Source organism: Lithobates pipiens, unplaced genomic scaffold, assembly GCF_037356315.1.
Source record: "Lithobates pipiens isolate NorthernLeopardFrog02 unplaced genomic scaffold, aLitPip1_a1.2 Scaffold_10, whole genome shotgun sequence".
NCBI classification, from domain to species: Eukaryota; Metazoa; Chordata; class Amphibia; order Anura; family Ranidae; genus Lithobates; species Lithobates pipiens.
The window spans coordinates 21968775-21979761 of NW_027507686.1; the positions used below are offsets into that span (position 1 = coordinate 21968775).

Sequence of the window (10987 nt, forward strand, 5' to 3'; positions counted from 1 at the left end):
GAGGGGTCTCCTCATTGGCTGTATATTCTTATTACACAGGGAGGGGTCTCCTCATTGGCTGTATATTCTTATTACACAGGGAAGGGTCTCCTCATTGGCTGTATATTCTGATTACACAGGGAAGGGTCTCCTCATTGGCTGTATATTCTGATTACACAGGGAAGGGTCTCCTCATTGGCTGTATATTCTTATTACACAGGGAAGGGTCTCCTCATTGGCTGTATATTCTTATTACACAGGGAAGGGTCTCCTCATTGGCTGTATTATTACACAGGGAGGGGCTTCCTCATTGGCTGTATATTCTTATTACACAAGGAAGGGTCTCCTCATGGCTGTATATTCTTATTACACAGGGAGGGGTCTCCTCATTGGCTGTATATTCTTATTACACAGGGAGGGGGTCTCCTCATTGGCTGTATATACTTATTACACAGGGAGGGGTCTCCTCATTGGCTGTATATTCTTATTACACAGGGAGGGGTCTCCTCATTGGCTGTATATTCTTATTACACAGGGAGGGGTCTCCTCATTGGCTGTATATTCTTATTACACAGGAAAGGGTCTCCTCAATTGCTGTATATTCTTATTACACAGGGAAGGGTCTCCTCAATTGCTGTATATTCTTATTACACAGGGAAGGGTCTCCTCATTGGCTGTATATTCTGATTACACAGGGAAGGGTCTCCTCATTGGCTGTATATTCTGATTACACAGGGAAGGGTCTCCTCATTGGCTGTATATTCTTATTACACAGGGAAGGGTCTCCTCATTGGCTGTATATTCTTATTACACAGGGAAGGGTCTCCTCATTGGCTGTATATTCTGATTACACAGGGAAGGGTCTCCTCATTGGCTGTATATTCTGATTACACAGGGAAGGGTATCCTCATTGGCTGTATATTATTATTATTACACTGAGCGGGGAGGGCCCTCCTCATTGGCTGTATATTATTATTATTATTATTATCATACTGAGTGGGGAGGGCTCCTCCTCATTGGCTGTATGTTGTTGTTATTATTATTATTATTATTATTATTACATTGAGTGGGGAGGGGCCTCCTCATTGGCTGTATGTTGTTATTATTATTATTATTATTATTACATTGAGTGGGGAGGGGCCTCCTCATTGGCTGTATATTATTATTACACTGACTATGAAGGGAAGATTGGGACTTTAAATGAAGCGATTTGTATAGTGGAGGTAAATTACATGTTTAACCTCCTCGCGCCCGCCCTATAGCCGAATTACGGCCGTAGAGCAGGCGCGTTCGTTCGGGCGGTCGTCCCTGGACGGCCTGATGTTTACTTCCGCAATGCGCGCCGCCGCGGGCGCGCATCGCGGAAGTTCTGTGTTCGCCGTGTCCCCCGGGGACAGGCAAACACAGATCGCTGTAAACGGCCAATCACAGCGGCCGTTTACAGCGTGATCGGCGTGTCCAATGGGAGATGATCTCATATGTAAACATATGAGATCATCTCGCAGCGCCGCTCTCCTTCCTCGCACAGACAGTGCGAGAGGGGAGAGATGAACGGCTGCAGCGGCAGCCGTTCTGATTCTGGAAAAAAAAAAAATTAAAAAAATGAAATAAAAAGTGCCATCCGCCCCCAGCAGTGCCATCCGCCCCCAGCAGTGCTATCTGCCCCAGTGCCATCCACCCCAGTGCTACCTGCCCCCAGTGCCATCCACCCCAGTGCTACCTGCCCCCAGTGCCATCCACCCCAGTGCTACCTGCCCCCAGTGCCATCCACCCCAGTGCTACCTGCCCCTAGTGCCATCCACCCCAGTGCTACCTGCCCCCAGTGCCATCCACCCCAGTGCTACCTGCCCCCAGTGCCATCCACCCCAGTGCTACCTGCCCCCAGTGCCACCTGCCCCCAGTGCCACCTGCCCCCAGTGCCACCTGCCCCCAGTGCCACCTGCCGTCAGTGCCACCTGCCGTCAGTGCCACGTGTCATCAGTGCCACATAGTGCCATCTGTCATCAGTGCCACGTATCAGTGCCATTTGTCATCAGTGCCACCTGTCAGTGTCACGTGCCATCTGTTGTCAGTGTCACGTGTCATCAATGCCACTTATCAGTGCCATCTGTCATCAGTGTCACGCGTCATCGGTGCCATGTATTAGTGCCATCTGTCATCGGTGGCACATATTAGTGCCACGTATTAGTGCCATCTGTCATCGGTGCCACGTTTCAGTGCCACGTGTCATCAGTACCACGTATTAGTGCCACGTGTCATCAGTGCCACGTATAAGTGCCACGCGTCATCAGTGCCACATATTAGTGCCATCTGTCATCAGTGCCACATATTAGTGCCATCTGTCATCAGTGCCACCTGTCATCATTGCCACGTATCAGTGCCATCTGTCATCAGTGTCACGTGTCATTGTTCTGGTGCTTCAAAAGTGTAATAAATAGTCAACAAGTTAGATGTGTAACTTATGTTCCTAGAACACATGATGGCGCTACCTGCATGTTGGGCCTCTCTATGTGGCCAGGCTGTGAAAAATTCCCACACATGTGGTATTGTAATACTCAGGAGGAGTAGCAGAATTTTTTGGGGGGTGTCATTTGTGGTATACACATGCCACGTGAGAGAAATAACCTATTACAATGACAATTTTGTGGAGAAAAAAAAAAAATGAAAAATCTTAATTTTGCAAAGAATTGTGGGAAAAAAATGACAACATCAAAAAGCTCACTATACCTCTTACTAAATACCTTGGAATGTCTACTTTCCAAAAAGGGGTCATTTGGGGGGTATTTGTACTTTCCTGACTTGTTCGGGTCACAAGAAGCGAGATAGGCCACCAGTACATCAGATGTGATCAATTTTGTGCGATTCGCACCACAGCTTGTAGACTCTCTAACTTTCACAAAGACCAAATAATATCCACTAATTTGGGTTATTTTTGCCAAAGACATGTAGCAGTATAAATTGTGACCAAAATTTATGAAGAAAAATTAATAATTTGCATAATTCTGTCACAGAAACAAAGAAATATGCGTTTTTTTTCAAAATTTTCAGTCTTTTTTCATTTATAGCGCAAAAAATAAAAACCCCAGAGGTGATCAAATACCACCAAAAGAAAGCTCTATTTGTGGGAAAAAAAGGACAAAAAATTCATTTGGGTACAGTGTTGCATGACTGAGTAATTGTCATTCAAATTGTGAGAGCACCGAAAGCTGAAAATTGGTCTGGGCAGGAAGGTGTTTAAGTGCCCAGTAAGCAAGTGGTTAAATTTCATCATGAAATGTTTAATTGTCAACATAAATATATAGACAGAAAAGAATCTCAATTTCATACACATGTAAGAAGTAGCGTGGACATGGCAAGAGCATAATAAAAAAGTATATATAACAGCACATGATTTTGGTGGTATATAGATAAATGGTATAGCACAAAGTTACCAACGACAACATACCTAGCACCGACAAGTGCATCCACACGGTAGATATGCGTCCACCAAATAAGAAACAATATAATATTTTTGGGTGCATAAGATAGTTCAATAAGTACGATTCCATATGAGGTGTAGCTGGGGCATCAAAACAAAGCTCAACGCGTTTCGCGGATAATGTTTCCACTCAGGAGCTGATGCAGCCAAAATTCCTATGGAATATATATAATATTCTAGAGGAGGTAAACAGATAAGAGGACGTTTTGGTGAGAGCAATAACACCAAATTTAACACACCTGCTCCCCATTCACACCTGAGACCTTGTAATACTAACAAGTCATATGACACAGGGGAAGGAGAATGGCTAATTGTGTCCAATTTGGACATTTTCACTTAGGGGTGTACTCACTTTTGTTGCCAGTGGTTTAGACATTAATGGCTGTGTGTTGAGTTATTTTGAGGGGACAGTAAATTTACACTGTTATACAAGCTGTACACTCACTACTTTACTTCAGTGTTGTCACATGGAAAGATAGAATCAAATATTTTCAAAAATGTGAGGGGTGTCCTCACTTTTGTGAGATGCTGTATCTCCTAAACTTGCACCACTTGGGAGATATTTATACCGCGCCAATTACGTCATCGGCACATGCGCTCTGAAGGAATGTGGATTTGTGCCATGACTGGCGGCTCCCGCGAGCTTGAGTGATGTCATCACAGCTCTGGTCAATCCCAGCGCAGCCTGCAGACCTGGAAGATGTCGGCCGCTGGAGGACTTCATTGTAAGTTAAGTATTTCATAATGAGCTAGTATGCGATGCATACTAGCACATTATGCCTTTTGTGTTGCAGGGTTTTTCCTTTTTTTTTCATGGGTGTTTACAACCTCTTTTAGGGGATGTTTAATCTTTGTTGCTCTCTCCCAGGGTGGCTCCATGGCTTGTAAGCGATAGAAGCATGTAAATGGCAACACAGGAGGGTACACCAATCAGAGCTGGCGCTGCCGCTGTTCCCTACGGTCATGTAATCGGGAGCGAGAAGTGGAGGGGGAGCGTTCTGGCTCAGTTATTACAAGGTGAGATGGCCACTAATAATGAGATCCTTCAGAGAGACTTTTATACGTACAAATGATGGAAATAAAATTTTGAATACAAATAAAATCTGTAAAATGCAGTGCTTTTTTTTTTTTTTCAGAGAATAGGTAGGTGCAGGAACCACCCCCCCCCCCCCCTGTCTCCACTCCCTACCCACCTCCTAGCACTGACCCTTGATTTCCACCCCCCCACCCTCCTCCCAGTATTGCCCCAAGTATCATTTGCCAAATAATTTGTATGGAATTTGTTCTTGTCTAATAACAAAAAAAGCAGTAAAAATAGATGCACTGGAGCCAGCAACAATAGACTCCACCCCAGTAATAATAGATCCTCCCAAGCAACAATAGATTCCCCTCCCAACAACAATAGGTCCACCCAAGCAACAAAAATTCCCCTCGCAGCAATAATAGACCCCACCCCAACAACAGCAGGTCCTCCCCAAGCAACAAAAATTCCCCTCCCAGCAACAATAGATCCCTCACACAACAATAGACTTCCCCAGCAACAATGGACCCCACACCACCAACAATAGGTTCCCCCCCTTCAAGCAACAATAGATCCCTCACACAACAATAGACTCCCCTAGCAGCAATGGTCCACACCCCAGTAAAAATAGATCCTCCAAAGCAACAATAGATTCCCCTCCCAACAACAATAGGTCCACCCAAGCAACAAAAATTCCCCTCGCAGCAATAATAGACCCCACCCCAACAACAGTAGGTCCTCCCCAAGCAACAAAAATTCCCCTCCCAGCAACAATAGATCCCTCACACAACAATAGACTTCCCCAGCAACAATGGACCCCACACCACCAACAATATGTTCCCCCCCTTCAAGCAACAATAGATCCCTCACACAACAATAGACTCCCCTAGCAGCAATGGTCCACACCCCAGTAAAAATAGTTCCCCCCCCCAGCAACAATCATTCTCTGCACAAAAATAGACCCCCCCCCCCCACACACACACACACACAAACAATGGACCATCCACAACAAAATACTACCCTCAGCAACAAAAGATACACCCCAGCAACATTAGACCCCCCCCCCCCCCCAAGCATAAACCGATCTCCCAGTGGTCAGCATTAATAGACCCTCCAGCAGCTATAAACAATAGACCCCCTCCCTCAACAGTAGATTCCCTACAAGCACCATAAGACTCCCCCCCCCCCCCCCCCCCCCAACAACAACAGATCCCCCACAAGCAATAATAGAACCTCACAGACATTTAGATCTCTACCAGTGACCATAAATCCCCCAGCATCAATAGACCCTCCAGCACACCCCTTGCTATTACGTACGTTTGGTCCTGGAGGTGCCGGAACTGCGTTCCTCCACGTTCCCGCTTAAAAAAAAAAAAAAAAAAAAAAAAAGCCCTGGTAAAATGTAGTAATAAAGTACAAGATCTGCTATTCCTTGATATGGTAAACCACATGGCAGCCAAATGTACCACTTCGATCATCACTGAGCACAAACATTCTTACAGTCGATCTGTTGTGGATCAGCCAAATTTAATCTGAGGAAATGGGAACATTGTGTGGATCTGTTCATCTCTCGAACGTTCTCCTCTGCAGGTAAAATACAACTGATGTTTGAGGACGGCCTGGGACTGGTAGATTTCCACCTTTCCAATAGAGTCTGCATCCTCTACATATCGGAGGCAGACCTGGTGTCAGGTAATGCCTTTAAAAGACGTCTTGTCCGATTTCGCAAAGTAAGTGACATTTTCCAATGATTTATCTAACACACCTGACCACCGTTTTATTACTATGAATAAAAATAATAATGATAGTTATTCTGTTTTATTTTTATTATGTATTATTATTATTAGGGATATTTTATTCTGATTCTGAGCTGTTCCTTTGGGACGGGAGGTGAAAAGAAATGGAAAAATCTCCATATCCTGTCAGGGTTTTTAATCCTTTCTACTCCATAGCTAGAAAAAAATGGATTTACGTACAATTTAAAGTGATATTAAAGGTTTTTTTCAAATAATAATTAAAAAAAAGCTGACATACTTACCTGTTCTGTGTAATGGTTTTGCACAGAGCAGCCCCAATCCTTTTCTTTTTGGGTCTCCCGCTGACAATGCTGGCTCCTCCCCCTTGACCAGTGCCCCTAATAGCAAGCTGCTTGCTGTGGGGCAATGGTGCGTTCTCTCTCCCGAGCCCCATGCTATGCGTCCATAAGGGACACAGAGCTGCGGCCCTACCCCCGCCCCCTGCTCTCTGCATATTGGCTTACTGGCTGTGATTGACAGCAGTGGGAGCCAATGGCTTCTGCTGTTGTGTCTCTCTGCCAATAAGGGGAGAGAAACTCGGGACAGCCGAGGCTCCGGTGCACATCGCTGGATCGAGATGGGGCCCAGGTGAGTATTAGGGGGGACTGTGGGGGGGAGCAGCACACAGAATGTTGTGTGTTTTTTATTTTTTATTTTTTTTATTTTTTACCTCTATGCATAAATTGCAAAACTTCAGCATTTACAACCACTGTGAGCTGGACAGTCCCTCCCACAGATGCTTACTTATCTCCTCATATGCTGGACCCTTCCACATTGTCTACATCTTGGGGTGTAAAGATCTACTAGCATCAAATAGACTTGAATAGGGTGTACCCGTACAGCAGTAACATCCTATTAGTCTATGGGGCATTAGTGCATATGCTTCACAGTACTAGATGTTTAATGCCTGGGATGTAGGCAATGTGGGAGACTCTTCATATTGGGCACAGTAGGTGTGCGGACCTTGCAGACTTGGTTGAGGGATGTTGGAAACCCCTGAAATCGACAGCAGGTGTGGAGACCCGGGAACTTAGCACAAGGATGGTGGGAACCCCTCATTATGGATACAGTGAGTGTGCAGACCTAGGGACTTGGCATAGGGATGGTGGGAACCCCTCATAATGAACACAGCAGGTGTGCAGACCCAGGAAATCCACACAGGGGTGGTGGAAACACCTCTTAATGGGCACAGCAGGTGTACAGACCCAATAACTTAGCACAGAGATGATGGGAACCCCTCTAAATGAGCTATCAGGGGGGTTAACTATCCACCATTCACCAAACGCTAAAATCTCTATCCTGGGTGATATGAACCTCTAAATCTTAATGCCTGCTCCTTCTCTCGTTATGTTTTGGAAGGTCAGTAACCTGAAAGGTGTGGTCATCGTGGAGAGAACACGGATCAGTGAGCAGTACTTTCCTCCAGTGCAGAACTTTGTGGTTCTTGAACTCGGCATGTCATTAATTCCGGTCTCCAGTCAGAGCGAAGCAGCACAGCTTATCCTTTGTTTGGTAAGTAACAAAACACCAGTGCCAGCGACGGGGAAAACAGCATTCTGTTCACAAGTTCTGGTCCCCCGAAATCTGTTTGGAAACTGATGCTTCCAGGAGTGACTCCAGTGACATGGAGGTCAGAGGAAGCAACCAGTGAGAGTTGTGGGGGCCCCAGGAGTTCCCAGAAGTGTCTATTCTGCTGTTAGCAGATTTAGGGGGGGGGGGGGTGCAGACATGTGATTGGAGCTGTGCTCAGTAGTACAGGCAGTGGAAAAGGTGAGCTTTTAGTCGTCTTTTACAGGTAACAGGGGTTTCATTATTTACTTTTCATGAGAGGGTCATTTCAATGATCTATTTAAATCCAATCTCTGTGCAAAAAAAGGGAAATTCCAACTATGTTTTCCTTTTAAACCCTTCCTAAATCCGTATCAATTTGCCTAAGTCTGCCATTACCTGACCATCCATTGCTCCTCACCACCCTCGTGTTGGAGCCTTTGAAACTTTATGAGGACCCAGTGGAAGTTGTCCATGTCACCAGGCAGCCAGGTGGATACCTGAAGAAGGACCTTGAGAATGAGAAAACTAGAAGACGTGGGACCTGGCACATCATGTGACCACAGATTTATGTTATCTGTGACATCACCACACCTCTGTGGAGTCTTCGGAAACCCCATGAAGGCCATACTGTAGGACTCAGTGGGAGTTGTCCATGTCACCAGGCAGCCATGTGGGTAACTGAAAAAGGACCCCACCACTCTACAATGAGAAAGCTAGAAGACTTGGGACCTGGTGCATCATGTGACCATAGATTTAGGTAGTCTGTGACATCTCCACACCTCTGTGGAGTCTTCTGAACTCTATGTAGACCCCACTAAAGACCTAATGAGTTTTCCATGTCACAAGGCAGCCATGTGGGTACTCAAAGGACCCCACGACTCTACAGTGAAAAAGCCGAAGAAGTGGGACCTGGCACATCATGTGACCACAGCTTTAAGTAATCTGTGAGATCTCCACACCTCTATGGATTCTTCGGAACCCTATGAGGACCCCACCGAAGGACTCCATGAGAGTTGTCCATGATGCCAGGCAGCCATGTGGATGCTTGAAAAAGGACCCCACCACTCTGTAGTGAAGAAGCTAGAAGACTTGGGACCCAGTGGATTACGGGACCATGGATTTAGGTAAGTATTTGGGGGTATGCAGCTTTTTTTTTTTTTTTTTTATTTTTTTTTTTTACTGAGGTATTGGTGGTGGGGAGGGAGGTTGTTAAACAGATCTCAGCTCTAATATTTCGGCTTCCTACAGGTTCACGAATGGAGCAGAGAGGGTGGCAGTAATCCATTTACCGGTAAGAAGCATTCCAGCCTCCTTGATGGTGCCGTCCTGCAGAGCGTGCAAAGGATTCCGGGAGTGGGCCGGGTGAAAGCTCAGCAACTCCTCCAGACATTTCCCAGCCTCCAGGAGCTCTCCAGTGCCTCACTTACTGAGTTAGAAGCTGTGGTGGGGAAAGGGATGGCCGGCAACGTCCACAAATTCTTTACCAAAACAACGTGACCCAACCGTACAATTTATTCATGGTAGTTACCAATCAGAAACATGACAGCAGAAAGCAGGATGATGGAAGTCTGTCACCTTGGCCAATGTCTGCCATCAAATCTGAGACTCTTCAAGATCACTGAACTTTATTTTTTACAGGGAATGGACAATGACAGAACACTATGTAATGAATTAGAATACATCCATTTACCAAACTAGTGGCCCAGTGAATGTCTTCATTATCTGTGGCTTGGGTTTCTATACTTTCTCATCAATCACATTTGCACTTTGAAGAATAAAATGAAAACTATTGTATCTGGCTGGAGTTCGGCTTTAACATTCTATGTATCTTCACAGCTCTCATTCAATTTCTCTGTAAACTCTATTACGAGAAAGGACTGGATGGGGACTTTAGGATTTTAAAGGCACCAGTAATAAATTTGAAAGGAGTTTCTTTCTAAACAATCAATATTGGTTTTATATAAATTTATTCAAAAAATAGAAAATCATACAGATAGAAAGATTAAAAGGACTGTTAGACATAGGAAAAGGATCTATACACAAAGGACGACTGCATCAGTATACATATCAAGGTGCAAATATTACAGAGATTCCATATCTATACAGGGGAACTAATCACCCACAATAGAACCAAGATAGGTCAGTAGATATTATGATGAAAAACTGATGCAGGATCCAAGGGAAATGCCCGACATGTTTCGCGTTCTTACGGACAACGCTTCTTCTGGGGCATGATTAAAATTATTTATATACTTCAAAAGACAAAGAAAAGAAAACAAAACATATATGAATACATAGGTATATATGACATCCAATGTTATAAGCAAAACCCCGAAAGGTATACTATATACAGCATTTTCACATTATATAGAGAGAAACTAGTCCCTAAACTAGCCCCTAAATTCCGCATGGCTCCCTTCCTTGACAAGTGTGTTTTTATATAATTCTATATATATACTAGTTTCTCTCTATATAATGTGAAAATGCTGTATATAGTATACCTTTCGGGGTTTTGCTTATAACATTGGATGTCATATATATACCTATGTATTCATATATGTTTTGTTTTCTTTTCTTTGTCTTTTGAAGTATATAAATAATTTTAATCACGCCCCAGAAGAAGCGTTGTCCGTAAGAACGCGAAACATGTCGGGCATTTCCCTTGGATCCTGCATCAGTTTTTCATCATAATATCTACTGACCTATCTTGGTTCTATTGTGGGTGATTAGTTCCCCTGTATAGATATGGAATCTCTGTAATATTTGCACCTTGATATGTATACTGATGCAGTCGTCCTTTGTGTATAGATCCTTTTCCTATGTCTAACAGTCCTTTTAATCTTTCTATCTGTATGATTTTCTATTTTTTGAATAAATTTATATAAAACCAATATTGATTGTTTAGAAAGAAACTCCTTTCAAATTTATTACTGGTGCCTTTAAAATCCTAAAGTCCCCATCCAGTCCTTTCTCATAATAGCTACTCACTAAGGATGATGGCACCATTTTGACCTGGTTATATCTGAGATATCCTCTAATTAGCCACTTTAGTGTTTGTGATATCTCGCATTCCTTTTTCTTTGTTTTCTCTGTAAACTCTGTTGAGGAAAAAAAAAAGAAGCTCTCCCTGTATTCCTCTCATTCTGTAAGCTGCCCCCTCTC

At 44.1% G+C, this 10987-nt stretch overlaps 1 protein-coding gene across 2 annotated transcripts in view; it reads left to right on the top strand.

Moving 5' to 3' along the window:
* FAAP24 (FA core complex associated protein 24) overlaps positions 1-9624 on the top strand; it is a 136263-nt gene extending 126639 nt beyond the window's left edge. For both annotated transcript variants that reach the window (XM_077452659.1, XM_077452650.1), the window contains exons 2-5: positions 4326-4474; positions 6069-6208; positions 7634-7786; positions 9074-9624. In XM_077452659.1, the coding sequence (XP_077308785.1) occupies positions 4363-4474; positions 6069-6208; positions 7634-7786; positions 9074-9322 (654 nt within the window). In that variant the 5' untranslated portion in view covers positions 4326-4362 and the 3' untranslated portion in view covers positions 9323-9624. The remainder of the gene's footprint in view (positions 1-4325; positions 4475-6068; positions 6209-7633; positions 7787-9073) is intronic.
* The last annotated feature ends 1363 nt before the right edge of the window (positions 9625-10987 follow it).